At 38.4% G+C, this 16,405-nt stretch overlaps 3 protein-coding genes across 3 annotated transcripts; 2 read left to right on the plus strand and 1 right to left on the minus strand.

Annotated features, from left to right (window-relative positions):
• Nucleotides 1-655: 655 nt before the first annotated feature.
• MONOS_18069 (uncharacterized protein) lies at nucleotides 656-1,402 on the minus strand (the record flags this gene model as incomplete). The annotated part of the gene is made up of 4 exons (XM_067871050.1): nucleotides 656-790; nucleotides 870-1,129; nucleotides 1,210-1,250; nucleotides 1,320-1,402. 4 exons carry the CDS (start codon nucleotides 1,400-1,402, stop codon nucleotides 656-658), a joined length of 519 nt encoding a protein of 172 aa, XP_067721734.1.
• Nucleotides 1,403-4,729: 3,327 nt separating this feature from the next.
• Nucleotides 4,730-5,137, plus strand: MONOS_16484 (uncharacterized protein; the record flags this gene model as incomplete). The annotated part of the gene is made up of 1 exon (XM_067869394.1): nucleotides 4,730-5,137. One exon carries the CDS (start codon nucleotides 4,730-4,732, stop codon nucleotides 5,135-5,137), a length of 408 nt encoding a protein of 135 aa, XP_067721735.1.
• Nucleotides 5,138-7,529: 2,392 nt separating this feature from the next.
• MONOS_16667 (uncharacterized protein) lies at nucleotides 7,530-9,128 on the plus strand (the record flags this gene model as incomplete). The annotated part of the gene is made up of 1 exon (XM_067869556.1): nucleotides 7,530-9,128. One exon carries the CDS (start codon nucleotides 7,530-7,532, stop codon nucleotides 9,126-9,128), a length of 1,599 nt encoding a protein of 532 aa, XP_067721736.1.
• Nucleotides 9,129-16,405: the final 7,277 nt, after the last annotated feature.

Genomic DNA, 16,405 nt, shown 5'->3' on the forward strand with positions numbered 1-16,405 from the left:
ACCCGTACCACCTCAAGGATCGAATCACACCCCTCAGGGTATGCCATGTGCTATGTCTGTTCCTGGCTGCAAAACTTCTCTCAACACGCTTTCAGCTTTTTCTGTTTTCATTTGATCTGATTGCATAAACCAGTTCATCAATCTATTTGAAAAAAAACTTTTTTATAAAATTATAAATATGAATTTATTATAATATTTATTAAACAGAAAAGTGCCATTTCCCCTGATTTCTGTGTGTCCAGACTCCTCCAAATCCAATTTCTCAGCCATTTCAAAAGAATTCATTTGCCCTGGCTCCTTCACAAAGACAATAATGTGTGTTGATTCCCTTGCATTTTTTCACACAGGGGAATGCCACACAAACATACAAATAAAATAATATGTTTTGAGTGGAACTGAGCGAAAAAGAAACCAACAATGCGAATGAGAACAAAACAGAGAATACAGAGATTGAAATCTCTCTCTGAAATAACAAAATATTTTTTATTTTTGTGAATTTTGAAAGACATTTTCAATCCCTTCATGCACATCACAATTCAAATGCCTCCTTTTCTTCATCTTCCTTCTCTTGTGACAGCAAGCTCCACACCCTCCATATGTTCTCCATCTCCCTCTTCATTTCTCTCCCTTCCAAAAATACAACTGCCCCTCAACCTCACTCAACAAACACATCTGCTCCATGGGGCATATGCCCATCCAGCATCCTTTCCTCCGCTTCATCCTCACCCCCTCCAACAACTGCCTGCCACTCACCATCCTCTCTCATTTTTTCTGTCTGCATTTCCCCATCCTTTCGGATCCGAAACACACAGCATCTGTCGCCTCCATCAACATTGCCAACAACCTTGCTGAGCGTGGAATCATCACACCCACAAACACTCCTCACCCCATTTCATTTGCCCAGCCACACCATCTTCCTCTTCACCTTCCTTCTTCCTCCTCCTTCTCCCTTTCCATTCCATCTCAATCCCTGCCTCTCTGCTTTTCTTCTTTCCAACTCCCTTCCAAAGACTTCTCGAAGCAGACTGCCAACTGCCCCTTCCATCGCCTTCCTCTTCCTCTTCTTCTTCCTCATTGCAAAGCAACACATCTCCATCACTCCCAACAACATCCAGCCCCCCTCTTTTTGCTCATTCACAGACACACATTCCCCAAATAACACAAATATCAAAAGGGAATGCCAAAGGCAATGCAACCTCCTCCGCACACATTTTCCAACGTGATCGTTGATGAGCAGCCACACCACAAGGCTGGCAATAACTCATATAAAAAAAGGATTTATTAAGCAATTTTCACTTCTTTCTCTTCCCCTCACAAACTGAGTTTCATCCGCCATTCCACCTTGCTCTTTCATCTTCATTTCCCTCTGCTCCCTTCTCCCAACTCGTTCTGGACGAGACATCTCATTCCTCCACCAACCTCTCAAAAATCACTAACTACTCCATTCTCCACAAATGCATCCTTCTCGTTTTCCCAGATATCTGATTGCAAAAGAAAACAAACTGCATGAACCAGCCCCACCGTTTCTATCAAAAAATTCATCTTTCCATATCCTCAAATACAGTTTAAAAAAACCATCACTCATTCGATATGGAACACATATGAATTGAAACTTATGAGATGGCCAAAGAATGTGCATCCTGCTCAAAATTCACTCAGACACACCAATTGATAATTCAATCCTTGCTCAGTTCACAGAACTTTTTTGACAATCCCAATCAAAAAATGTCCATCTTGTTGTCTTTCCTTTTGCTTCATGCAAGGCTTCATTCACAAACAGATTCAAAATTATTCCTCTTCTCATTTCTAACCTTTTGCATTCTTTCTTTTTCACTTCCCTTTCCATGAACTCATAACACTGATGATCGCCAAAGTGCTTGCGTTTCTGGCCTTGATGACTCCAATTCAAAAACCAAGCGCTTTGTCATATTTCCTTCCACAAGCAAAAAATCAAAGACGGATAAACAATCCTTGTTTCTTCTGATTGATTGATTCACACACTGGGCTCAGATGGATTTTCTAAATAATGTTGATGAAGATAACAAATCGAAACAGGGGATGGCGATGAAGAATGGCTGAAAAAGAGACGCTCCAAGTGGTAATCAAATGGCATTTCAGTCGAAGACAAATGCCTTTCTAACACAAGAAAATCATATTGTTCTGTCTTTTAGGATGTTGAGGGATGTTGATCCAATTTCCCAGATCGAGTGTTGGCGAATATGAAGAAGAAGAAAAAACGTTTGAGAACATGGAAAGAGAATATGACTCACGAGGGAAAGAGAAAATTAGGATAAATGAAAATTATCCATTTGTATCTATGTTGGATTTCACAATGAAGTTGAAAGATGGTCCCAGACGTTGTCCAACATGAGAAGATTGAAAGAATTGTTCAAAAGTGCAACAAGGATGAAACATGACAAGAACAAGATTTGGCATTGTCTTTCCTTTTCCTTCCCTTTATTAAAAAAAAACCATTTATTCAGGAGAAAAGAAGGATATGAAGCAATCCAGGTGCTGAATGATAAATAAATACATTGTCGATATTTTCTCCCTCTTATTATCTCATGCTCATCACGAGCACCAAACTTCAGAAAGAAAGACTAAAATTCTCATCTTTTCTGCTCATTTGGCACTCAAACAGCAAGAATTGGCAAGGTTGTTGAGCTGCCCCACAAACAATCCCCTGTCCCCATTTCTCTTCCAGCCTCTGCCCTTTCAACCAAAATACTTCAAATTGAGCCATCGTTCATTCATCAATCTCTCCAATCTGTTATGGAAAATGATCAAATGAAGTTAAATGATAAAAAAACTGCACAACAGAATGAGAAATCAAGACGTCAAACATTCCAGCTGGGATGAGTGAATTATTTTTTTAAGTGATATGGCAGGTGAGCCAGCAACAGTTTTATTTTGAGGGAAACTGAAATTGTTCATTTTGATTGATGGAATGCTGCGAGGATGCGACATTTTCGATGGAAATGAAGAATTTTCAATGTATGTAATTTTTATTGTTCTATATGTTGTGAAGATATTTCCATCCGTATCCTCTCCAAAGTCTTGATTCAGGCAAATTATTTAAAATGGACAATTTATTCCATGCAGAGCAGAACAGCGAGGAAGCGAACCAAATGTTATCTTACAAATATATTATTAGAGCCTGAATATATTTTATCATAAATGTTTATGCAACTTTTTATGGACTCAACATGCGCGACGTACAGAAATGCGATGAAGAATGAATTTTGATGGAGCAAAAATCAAGGGGGTTGGAAGATGCCAAAGCTAAAAAGGAAGTCTAATAGATTTGCCTTAATAGGGAACCCTTTTGAAGATGAAGAGGACATTTTCAAAAAAATGCATTGTTAGAAAAATTGAGTCAGATGACTGAAACAGGAGATTGAAATCAGTTGGAGCAGAACAAGGCGCATTTCTTGGGATGAGAAGGGCAAGACATTGATTTTATGGGCTGAGGAGAGGGATAGAATGGCATTTGATTGCTTGGCTTGAGAGCCGTAAATACGAGAAAAACAGGCATTTTGGCACAACACAGACACCTGAGGAAAATTACAGGCAAAACGGATTTGAGTCATTTTACTATCGCCTATGGCATTACGTCATCGAGATTGCTACGTTGAGGATATTTCTCAACAGAAAGTACTGACGACTGAACTGGACATTATCTTCATTGTGTTATTCACTTTCATCTCTTCTTTTTCTTCTTCTTCTTCTTTGCAGTTGTCTTCAACACCGAGAAATACGAAATTATTTTTTCCCCTGATTTTTGTTCATCATTTTCTTCACCTTCTTCGCCTTCTTCGCCATATTCAGTCTTGTCTTCTTCATCCACTTCTATCTCATTTTTTCCATCATCATCTTCATCTTCCGATTCTTCTTCACCCAGCACCTTTACCAACACCACCACATCCTTCTCATTCTCCTTCTGCGAGCCGACTGAGCGAAATGTTCATCTGAATGAGGGTGCCAGTTCTGGGAGTGTTTGCAGGGCTGGTTCACATCCAGTCGATTTGGGGTTGAATGTGGAGCATGTTTCATTTGGTACCAGCAGCCATTCACAGCCGCTTTTTGGGGAAGAGGGGAGGAAATGAATGAGATGGTGAGGATGTGGGAGGGATAAGGCAAGAGACCGATTGCATTCACATCATCGCTTTCCTTTTTGTCAGCTGTTCAACCATCTTCATCGTCATCATCTTCTTCTTCTTTTGCTTCTGTCTGCAACGAGTGGGCAATGAGGTATTTTTGAGGAATGGAGATGAAAGAGGTGAGCAATGCAGGGCATTGGTGGAGCCAGAGATGGAAATGGCAGTTTGTGTTGCTTGGAGCAGAGAGCGAGATGAATGAGAGAGAAGAGAAGAAAGAGAAGGAAGAGAAGAAAAAGAAGAGGAAGAAGCAAAGGGGAAAGAAGTGATGTTCATTTCTGTCTTCTCTTTTCCGATGAGGTCAGCCACCCGCTGTGCAGCACCTGCCTTCCTCGTTCAGCATTGAGCTCTCAGCAAACCGAGTGAAGCTGCACATCATCTCTTTTCTTCTCTTCTCTTCTTCTCTGCTACACCGACGCCACAGTCACATCCATCGAGTGGTGTCTGAAGAACACGGGGAGCTCCCCTTTGCCAAGCGATGGCAGCACAGCAGCAGCGGTAGCGGCAGATTGTGCATGGGGTAGCTGTGGAGCGGTTTCCGCAGGAGCGACTGGTCAAGCATCTCCGGCACGATGTTCGCCTCCTCTGCAGCGTTATCTCTTGTCAGGATGGTCTCGCGCAGCTGGTCATTGCCCTCGATCTTGCCGGGAGATGGAACATCGGGCTGTGTGTTGGCAGCACAGCCACTTTGTTTAGCGTGTCTTGAAAGGGCGAGAGGACTTCAGGAGAAGACTGCTGCGATGGGAGAAGTCATTCATCAGAGAAGCGACGGAGCGGAGAAGCGATGGAACAGAGGGGTGGAGAGGACAGGCTGTGTGGAGGATGAGAAGGGAAAGAGGAGGGGAAGGAATTTCTGGAAGAGGGCGAGAAAGATGAATAAAAGGAGAGGGGTGTTGTTTTCGGAGAATATTGTGAGGTGGATGGAGGAGGAGAATAACAAAGACAAGAAACTGAGAGCAGCCATCACTCTGGAATTGTGAGGGGAAAGGGGAGGGCGATGGCGAAGAAAAGGCAGAGGAATGAGCAGTGGATGGCCGGGCGTGGTGATTTGGATGGAAGGATCAGGCACGACATTCGGGAATGAGATTTTGTGAAGAGTTTGAAGTGAGCTGTGGAAATGGGATGTTTTGGGGGATGTTCAAGATCTTATGAAATATGATTGAATTGCGAAAAGAATTGTTTGTCACACCATTTATTCGCCTTCTTCAATTTGAATTACCTTTTCTTCCTCATTTTCTTCTTCATCTTCATTATCTCCATTATCACCATCATGTTTTCGTTTGCACCATCTCAACAAATGAAGGTGTTTTTATGTGAAATCTAGATTATTATCATTTTTGCCTTCATAACCTTCGACAAGTCTGAGTTCTCCCTTTTATTTGATTCCTTCTTCTTCTTCATCTTCCCCTTCGATATTTTTAAGAAAAGGGTTTGTGGAGATTATTTGAGAAGAAGCAACAAGAAGTTGGGCTTTGGCTGATTTCTTTTGAGGAATTAGAGGCAAAGTGAAGACGGGACAGATGTGTTTTGTTGGCTGAAAAGAACGATATTTGGGGGAGGAGAATCAAGTCAGTGAAGAGCAATCGCTATTAAAGGTATTGGTTTGATTTTTTTATTACGATTATTCGTTTATTATTATTATTATTTAATGAAATTAGGTTTTTTTGAACGAGTGTTTAATGTCAAAGCACGCTATGGAATGTGGAAAGATGGGGATGTTGGATGCATTGAAAGAAATCAGGATATAATAAATGAAGGGAAGTAATGAGAAATGAGGTGGAGGAGAAATAAAAGAATGAATGGGAAAAGAAGGGATTTGCGAGATTGACAAGACATTTTGGAAAGAAGGAGGGGAAGAGACAGAAGAGAGAGCAGAAGATTGATGAGATGGGTGAATGGCATATGCTCAATGAATAATTTATTGAAGCAGCAGCAGCAGAAGCAGAAGCAGAAGAAGAAGAAGATGATGATGATGCAGCAGATGATTGGGAAAGGGAAAAGGTATTTGGCATTTCATCTTTTGTGTGATATCTTATTTTTTTATTTATATTTTTCTTTGATATTTTATCTTTTTTGTATTTCATAATATTGTTTTATTTCATGTGTTCTTGTCGTTATTATCATATTAGAAGTTTTGGAAGAACAATCAAAAGGGATGTGTGAATGGAGCATGGAAAGAGAAGATAATGGATGTATTTGAAGAAATCGGGACATAACAATTGGAGGATGATGAATGGGATAAACCAGAGAAAATGAAATGAAGATGATTTTCATGAATGTTTTTGGAAGGTATTTGCGATGAGTCTTGTAAAAACTAAAAAAAGAGAGAACAGAAAAATTGATGATACAGCAGAAGAAGAAATATGACAAAAATTCGAAAAGAAGAAAAAGAAGCTGAAGTTGGAGCAGAAGATAGGGAAAAGAAAAAGAGATGAAGAAGGAAAACAAGAGGGATTGGAAGAATGAATATTTTTTTTTTGGAGCATTGGAAGAAGAGCAGAAAGAAGGGAATGAGATGGTGATATGAATTGAGGGAGGACATGAAGAAGAAAAAAGAGAAAAGAGATTTTGGAGAAAAATAGAGGAAAGTCAGTTCAACAAAGAATTATTCAAAAAAGGAGATGGGAATATCCTCAAGAACACTATCAAAAAGAGCATCTTTATGGATGGAGATTGCAGTATGTTTTGTTTTTGTTGGAGATGATGGAAGGGATGAGGAAGCAAGGAATGCAGCGATTCTTTGAGAAAAGTTGGCAAGAGAAAAGGAAAACAAAGGTATGATATTTTTATTAATTATATAATTCGACCTGTTTTTTATATGATTTATTGTTTTTTCTTTTTATTTTGTTTGAACAAAATTGTTTTTGCTTGCGTTTTCTAAAACAGCGAGGAAAAGCAGAATAAGATCAGACGATAGAAAGTGAAGGGCAATGAGCAGAATCAGCTTGGGAAAGAGCTTTGTAGGATTATTAATAATAAAAAGGCATTGGCAGCGAAGGTCTGTTATATTTTTTTTATGAGATCCATAACATATGCAGCAGAAAGAGACAAGAAAAGGGATTTGGGCATATTTTTGGTTACCAAGGAATATCACATTGAAGAAATGAAGGAAGAGAGAGAGGAGGACAGCGAGGAGGTGAAGGAAGAGATGGAGAAGGAAGAGGAGAAGGAAGAGAAGAAGAAAGCGAAAGAGGAGGGAGTGTATTGGTGAGTGAGTCCGATTTCTCATCTTTTTGTGTGTCTTCAGCCCCGTTTCTGGCGCCTCCCTTGACACGCCTTGTATCTCTCACCCAGCTGACCTTCTTCAACATCTCGACAAATCCACTGAAAACAACACATCTGGCTGAAGGGCCGAGCCAAACCTCGTTTCTGATGAGTGGATGCGCATTTTCATCGGTGTGGGATGTTTATGATGGGGGCATTGTCCCCTCGCTCAACAGCCCCTCATCTTCCCTGGATGCCTCGAACACCTCGTTTGTCGGATGCTATCGATCACAGAATGTTGAAGTCAGCGGGAGTGAAGGGAATCCGTCGAAGCCAGGGAGACAGCAGATAGCAGACAATGGGACGAATTCGTTCACTTGGTGTGTGTGGAATGGGTCAAATACAACTGGGACAACTAATTCTTATACAGATGGGATATCGAGTGGAGGGGCGATTAACATGTATAACCTGGGATCGGGAACACTTTCAGTGAAATTTTGTTCGTTCAATGATTGCTATGCGCATTATGCTGGGGGAGGAATTTTGTGTCGTTCGATCTATTCAATAAATATTGAGAACAACTCATTCAATGCATGTACTGCAAAAAATAATTATGGAGGAGGGATGTATGCCTATTCCATTTCAACATGTGTCAGGATCAGTGGTTGCGAATTTCAGAAATGTTCTGCAAAATATGATGGAGGAGGCCTTTATCTCGAAAATTTTAATGTTTCTGGATCTTCATGTATTGGAACGGAAAGCGACAATGGAGAGAGCGCTTGTGTGTTTGAGTGCTCATTCACTTCGTGCTCGCTCACAAGTTATAATGGCGGAGGGATGTATTGTTACAATGTTCCATCTGCATTCAAAATGAGGGGCCTCCAGTTTATTTCATGCAGCGCATTATCATATGGCGGAGGATTGTGTTTAGATCCAAGACAGTCAACAGCTCCAAGCAACAACCTTTATTGCTATTTCTTCTTCTTCCATGATTGCAGATGCAGTAGTTCTACTCCATATGGCCACGATGTAATGTATTACGATTATTACAACCATTTTCAAACATCAAATAATCCGTTCTTTGAATCATATACAACGAATAGTGATGGAAAAAGATTGTGTTATGCTTATTTGCAATCAAGCAGTTATGTGTTTCAGCATACAGAAAAAAAGGAATGGTTGAAGGAAGGGATGAAGGATAGATTTGTTGGAGTGGGTGGGAACGACGCAAACAATCTGTGTGGGATGAGTGAGGCAGCACCTTGCAAGACAGTGGGGCATGCAGTGGGGTCGAGCATGGCGCAGTTGAGCTCGACAATCACAGTGCTGAGTGGAAGGCATGTGAGCGAAGGGGCGACAATCATTGTTGGGGAAAAGAAGATATCAATTGTGGGGAGAGGAAAGACAGTGAGTGTGATTGGGACGAGTGCGCTTTCTTCGCCTGCAACTACTCTGTTTAGCATATCATCTGGCCAACTGGAGGTGGGGCATGTGGGGATCGACCACAACGCGACAAGAAGCTCATCGCCGAGTGTGTTTGTGGTGTCTGTGGGGAGCGGGACTCTTTCACTGGAGGATGTTTTGATCAACTCTTCGACATCAGGAGGGAGTGGAATGACGAAGTGCGTGTTTGAAGTGGAGCTGAGGCAGCTGAAAACGATTGATGTGGAGATTGAAAACATGAAAATATCACAGCCTCTTTTCGCTGAACCATCATCAGTAGGATTGGCATTGGGAGAAAATTGTTTGTTGTTTATTTTGTTCTGACTGCACAACGCACAAACTGAAGCGAGAAAATAATTGAAATTCTGAGATTAACTTTTTATTATCATTTTTATTGAAATGACAAGCAATAAAGAGTTAATTTTTTAATCAAGAGTGCATACTCTTTACGAAAAAGAATTTTTTTTATGAAAATGATTTGTTGATAAATATTTTGTAGGGGAATGAAAAGATGGAATAAATGAAAAAACCCACCAAAATCAATGAAAAAATTGTTAATTATGAATGAATACAAATATCTGTTTTTTTGAACAAAATACACCAAAAATGATTGTTATTTGACATTCTGATTAAAAAGTTTCAAAATATTTGAAAATAGAAACAAAAATTGAAAATGCTTTATTTATTAAGAATATTGTTTTTATCAACAATCATGATTTTTCAGTCACTTTGGATTGCGATGATAATAAAATTATCATAGATTTAAAATGAGTTGCCTCATTCTTCTGATGATTATAAATCATGAACACCACAAATCATCTTGTTTCAATGAGTGCATTATGTGAATTAATATGAAAAATTTGAATACAAAAACAAAGCATTTTTATTCATTTTTTGATAAGAACAATTTTGAAGATAAGAGGATGATAAGTGTCAAATTATTTATGGGGATCTGTGTTTTTTTTTCAAAATTTTGTTCACAAATAGGTAATTGTTTTTGAAATCAAACATTCTTTCTGGGAGTGATATTTTCCATTATTCACTTTTCAATGAAGTTATTTGTACTGAATTGAAATGAGCACAGAGATTTGTGATGAATAATAAATGTGATATTTTCTTTTTTCAGAGAGTCTATTTATGTTGTTTTCCAAAAATCATTAAAAATCTGAATTGGTTGACAGAACGTGTCTGATCTCAAAAAATAGAATAATCTGGACAATACCTTCCTCAAGCAAATGAATCATTGTTGGAATGGTTTCTATAATTTATCTTTTGAAAAAGACATTTCATCTTGAAACACTCATCTCTTGCTGATATCTCAATGATTATTAGTTGTTGAGTCTTTTCATCTCAAACTAATATTTTGAAATATTTTTCTTCTTTATTCCTATTTCTTATTTTCAGATGACTCAACTTTTGTTCAAAAAGTGGTGAATTGGGAATGAATTGGAATAACAAAGTGAAGAGGAAAGAGGGATGTGCATTATTCTTTTTGAAAAGAATAAAAATTTAATCACAATTTCGAAAATGAAAAATGAAAATTTTAAATATTCCTTGTTCCTTAAAATTCAAACATCACAATTAATCAGCAGAATCATTCTATTATTTCTTCGCAAATGAAAATGATTTCATTTCTCATTTTCTTTCAACAAAAATGAATATTTGTTTCTTTCCAAAAAGGATAATGCTTATCCCCTTTTCCTCATCAGTTTATTATTCCATTTCTTTCCCAATTCACCACTTTTTGAACAAAAGTTGAGTCATCTGAAAATAAGAAATAGGAATAAAGAAGAAAAATATTTCAAAATATTAGTTTGAGATGAAAAGACTCAACAACTAATAATCATTGAGATATCAGCAAGAGATGAGTGTTTCAAGATGAAATGTCTTTTTCAAAAGATAAATTATAGAAACCATTCCAACAATGATTCATTTGCTTGAGGAAGGTATTGTCCAGATTATTCTATTTTTTGAGATCAGACACGTTCTGTCAACCAATTCAGATTTTTAATGATTTTTGGAAAACAACATAAATAGACTCTCTGAAAAAAGAAAATATCACATTTATTATTCATCACAAATCTCTGTGCTCATTTCAATTCAGTACAAATAACTTCATTGAAAAGTGAATAATGGAAAATATCACTCCCAGAAAGAATGTTTGATTTCAAAAACAATTACCTATTTGTGAACAAAATTTTGAAAAAAAAACACAGATCCCCATAAATAATTTGACACTTATCATCCTCTTATCTTCAAAATTGTTCTTATCAAAAAATGAATAAAAATGCTTTGTTTTTGTATTCAAATTTTTCATATTAATTCACATAATGCACTCATTGAAACAAGATGATTTGTGGTGTTCATGATTTATAATCATCAGAAGAATGAGGCAACTCATTTTAAATCTATGATAATTTTATTATCATCGCAATCCAAAGTGACTGAAAAATCATGATTGTTGATAAAAACAATATTCTTAATAAATAAAGCATTTTCAATTTTTGTTTCTATTTTCAAATATTTTGAAACTTTTTAATCAGAATGTCAAATAACAATCATTTTTGGTGTATTTTGTTCAAAAAAACAGATATTTGTATTCATTCATAATTAACAATTTTTTCATTGATTTTGGTGGGTTTTTTCATTTATTCCATCTTTTCATTCCCCTACAAAATATTTATCAACAAATCATTTTCATAAAAAAAATTCTTTTTCGTAAAGAGTATGCACTCTTGATTAAAAAATTAACTCTTTATTGCTTGTCATTTCAATAAAAATGATAATAAAAAGTTAATCTCAGAATTTCAATTATTTTCTCGCTTCAGTTTGTGCGTTGTGCAGTCAGAACAAAATAAACAACAAACAATTTTCTCCCAATGCCAATCCTACTGATGATGGTTCAGCGAAAAGAGGCTGTGATATTTTCATGTTTTCAATCTCCACATCAATCGTTTTCAGCTGCCTCAGCTCCACTTCAAACACGCACTTCGTCATTCCACTCCCTCCTGATGTCGAAGAGTTGATCAAAACATCCTCCAGTGAAAGAGTCCCGCTCCCCACAGACACCACAAACACACTCGGCGATGGGCTTCTTGTTGCATTGTGATCGATCCCCACATGCCCCACCTCCAGTTGGCCAGAAGATATGCTAAACAGCGTTGGCGAAGTCGAAGAAAGAGAATTCGTCCCAATCACACTCACTGTCTTCCCTCTCCCAACAACAGAAATCTCCTTTTCCCCAACATTGATCGTCGCCCCTTCGCTCACATGCCTTCCACTCAGCACTGTGATTGTCGAGCTCAACTGCGCCATGCTCGACCCCACTGCATGCCCCACTGTCTTGCAAGGTGCTGCCTCACTCATCCCACACAGATTGTTTGCGTCGTTCCCACCCACTCCAACAAATCTATCCTTCATCCCTTCCTTCAACCATTCCTTTTTTTCTGTATGCTGAAACACATAACTGCTTGATTGCAAATAAGCATAACACAATCTTTTTCCATCACTATTCGTTGTATATGATTCAAAGAACGGATTATTTGATGTTTGAAAATGGTTGTAATAATCGTAATACATTACATCGTGGCCATATGGAGTAGAACTACTGCATCTGCAATCATGGAAGAAGAAGAAATAGCAATAAAGGTTGTTGCTTGGAGCTGTTGACTGTCTTGGATCTAAACACAATCCTCCGCCATATGATAATGCGCTGCATGAAATAAACTGGAGGCCCCTCATTTTGAATGCAGATGGAACATTGTAACAATACATCCCTCCGCCATTATAACTTGTGAGCGAGCACGAAGTGAATGAGCACTCAAACACACAAGCGCTCTCTCCATTGTCGCTTTCCGTTCCAATACATGAAGATCCAGAAACATTAAAATTTTCGAGATAAAGGCCTCCTCCATCATATTTTGCAGAACATTTCTGAAATTCGCAACCACTGATCCTGACACATGTTGAAATGGAATAGGCATACATCCCTCCTCCATAATTATTTTTTGCAGTACATGCATTGAATGAGTTGTTCTCAATATTTATTGAATAGATCGAACGACACAAAATTCCTCCCCCAGCATAATGCGCATAGCAATCATTGAACGAACAAAATTTCACTGAAAGTGTTCCCGATCCCAGGTTATACATGTTAATCGCCCCTCCACTCGATATCCCATCTGTATAAGAATTAGTTGTCCCAGTTGTATTTGAGCCATTCCACACGCACCAAGTGAACGAATTTGCCCCATTGTCTGTGATCTGCTGTCTCGCTGGTTTCGATGGATTCCCTTCACTCCCATTGATTGCAACATTCCCTGATCGATAGCACCTGACAAACGAGGTGTTCGAGGCAGCCAAGGATGATGAAGGGCTGTTCAGCGAGGGGACAATGCCCCCATCATACACATCCCACACCGATGAAAATGTGCACCCACTCATCAGAAACGAGGTTTGGCTCGGCCCTTCACCCAGATGTGTTGTTTTCTGTGGATTTGTGGAGATGTTGAAGAAGGTCAGCTGGGTGAGAGAAGCAAAGTGCGACAAGATGAATGGGGCTGATGAAACACAAAAAGATTAGAAATCTGACTCATACACCAAAAATCTTAATCATCTTCTTCCTTTTTTACACAAGTCATATTTCCTATTCACATATCTCTTCCACAACTTCTTCAAAGTTTCCTCAAATTTTTATCTTCATTTTTCTTTCTCTTCTTCTCTTATTTTCATTCTTCATTTATCTTCAGTCAAATCATCTCTTTCATTCATATTTCTTATAAATATCTGCTTCTTCTCAACCATTTGCCAAATCTCTTCTTCTGCTGCATCATCAATCCCTTGATCTCATTTTCGGCTTTTAACAAGATTCGTCGTATATGTCTTCCAGAACCATCAAAGGTCTCCTCTTCTATTCGCTTCAATTTTTGCTCCTTCTCATTCCACCAAACACTCTCCAATTATTATCTCCAGATTTCTTAAAGGCGCCAAATATGCTCTTTTTCCATGTTCCTTGTTCATTCATTGGCATAAAATATACCTGATAAAATATTCTAATTTCATATAAAAAAAAAACAGACGATAAAAAGCACTAATATAAAAAAAAGCAAAACAATAACTTTTATACGAATAATCTTGGCAAACTTTCTTCTCCTCCTCCAGCTTCCCACCTCTCGCTCGACCTGATGCTTCTTTCCCTCCTCTTTCCCTTTCAAAATAGCACAACCCACAGTGGAACAGAAAGGTTGTGCAGTTGATGCTGTTTCAAAACCTTTCTGCCGTTGACAGAGCACTTCGTCCATCGCTCGACACAGATGAAACATTCGAAATGGACAAGGGAGTGCAACAGGTGGCTGAACAGGCAGAGCAAGATGATGTTGTTTCCAAAGAGCAGCAACGATTGTTTGTTGCAACTCTCTTTCTTTGATAAGGCTCAAAGCCGAGCTCGATGGTTGAAATGCGTTCAGCTTGAGGACTATTATGAAGGAAAAGTTAGAACCTTGTTTGGGATTGGAAATGTCCCAGAAAAAAGAAAAAGAAAAAGAAAAAGAAAAAAAGGAGCTGCCAATGCTGAAGTGAAAGAAAGAAAAAAAGACGAAGAGGAAGTGAGTGTTCTCGAGGAGTAATCGCTGCATATTGTTCTTGCGCATCCTCAGTGCGTAATGCTATTTGACTGGAGTGAATGTTGGACAGGGAGGCTGCATCATCCTTCGTCCATGACTGTGATTCATTTTCTGGTGGCAGGTTGCACACAACATGAGAGAATTGATCCAAAGTCAGTTGAGGCAGTGATGGCACAGCAGGGTGATATGGTGTGCTTCACATTGAAAAAAGGGAAGTCTGCTTGAGAAGAAGAAAAAGACGGTGAAGAAGTGATGTTGTTGGAAGAAGAAGAAAACGAGAAGAGGAAGAAGAATAAGAAGGAGGAGAAGAAGAGGAAGAGGAAAAAAAAAGGAGAAGAGGAAAAAGAGGAATTAACAGCATCAATAGAATTATAGTCTTCAGAGAATCATTTCAAAACGAAATTCGTCGTTTCTCTCTTGGCATGCTCTGACACAAAGTCAAAAACGGCAAACAGGCTGTTTCACACAGATGACAACCAGCCAGAAATATTCTTCGTTTGACAATTGTTTCGAGAAGGAGAAGACTCAGCAGCAGGACAATGCGGATCAAATGCATTTGACGTTTCGACTGAAGAGGAAGCAGAAAATGGAGGAGGATGAATTCATGGCGCGGGGAAAAGAAGGTGAAGACAAAGAAGAAGATGAAGAAATATAAAAATTAGTCGAATTCGATGAAGAAGAAACACTTGCAGAAGGTGATGAAGGTGATGAAGGCGGAGAAGAAAAGGAAGAAAAGGAAGATGAAGAAGATAACGATAAAGAAGGAAATAAAATTATTTCTTATGCTTGGGTCGTGGAAAGAAAAACATGACGAAAATGAAGAAGAGAGAAAAGCAGATAAAGAAAGTGAAGAGGATGAAGAAGAAGGTGATGAAGGTGACGAAGGCGATGAAGCTTATAATCAAAAATGAGGAGAAAAATACACATATTCAAATCATTTGGAGGTGTATACGAAAACATGATGGGGATGAGACAGATAAGGCTGATGAAAACAATGAGGCTGAAGAAGAAGGGGGAGAATAGACGAAAAAGCAGAAGAAGACAATGAAGAAGATGAAGTCGATGAAGAAAATGAAGACGATGCTATCGAAATCTCATATGAAGGATAATTTTTGTTGGAAGATATCCTGAATATAACAACTTTGCTCTATGCCCCATCTGCAAACCCTTCGATGACACAATGCCAAAGGCGATAGCAAAATAACTCAAAGTCCATTTTGTCTGTAATTTTCCTCCAGCTGCCTGTATTACGCCAAACTGTCTGTTTTTCTCGTATTTTCGCCTCTCAAGCCAAGCAATGAAAAGCAGTTCCATCGCTCCCCCAGGTCTATAAAGTCAATGTCTTTCCATTCTTATCCCAAGAAATGTGCCTTGCTCTGATGCAAATATCTCTAATCTCCCTGTTTCACTCATCTGCCCCAATCGCCCCAACAATGCTTTTTTTTGAAAATGTCCTCTTCCTCTTTTTAAAAAACGCTCTCTTTTCATAGAGATTGGTTGTTCTTCCTTTTTGGTCTTGGACATCTTTCGACCCCGTTGATTTCTGCTCCATCAAAATTCATTCTTCATCGCATTTCTGTACGTCGCGCATGTTGAGTCCATAAAAAGTTGCATAAATATTCATAATAAAATATATTCAGGCTCTTATAATATATTTGAAAGATAGCATTTGTCTCGCTTCCTCGCTGTTCTGTTCTGCAAAGAATAAATTGTCCATTTTAAATAATTTGCCTGAATCAAGACTTTGGAGAGGATACGGATGGAAATATCTTCACAACATATAGAACAATATAAAATACATACATTGAAAATTCTTCATTTCCATCGAAAATGTCGCATCCTCGCAGCATTCCATCAATCAAAATGAACAATTTCAGTTTCCCTCAAAATAAAACTGTTGCTGGCTCACCTGCCATATCACTTAAAAAAATAATTCACTCATCCCAGCTGGAATGTTTGACGTCTTGATTTCTCATTCTG

This window comes from Monocercomonoides exilis, assembly GCF_001643675.1.
Source record: "Monocercomonoides exilis strain PA203 chromosome Unknown scaffold45-810774, whole genome shotgun sequence".
NCBI classification, from domain to species: Eukaryota; Preaxostyla; order Oxymonadida; family Polymastigidae; genus Monocercomonoides; species Monocercomonoides exilis.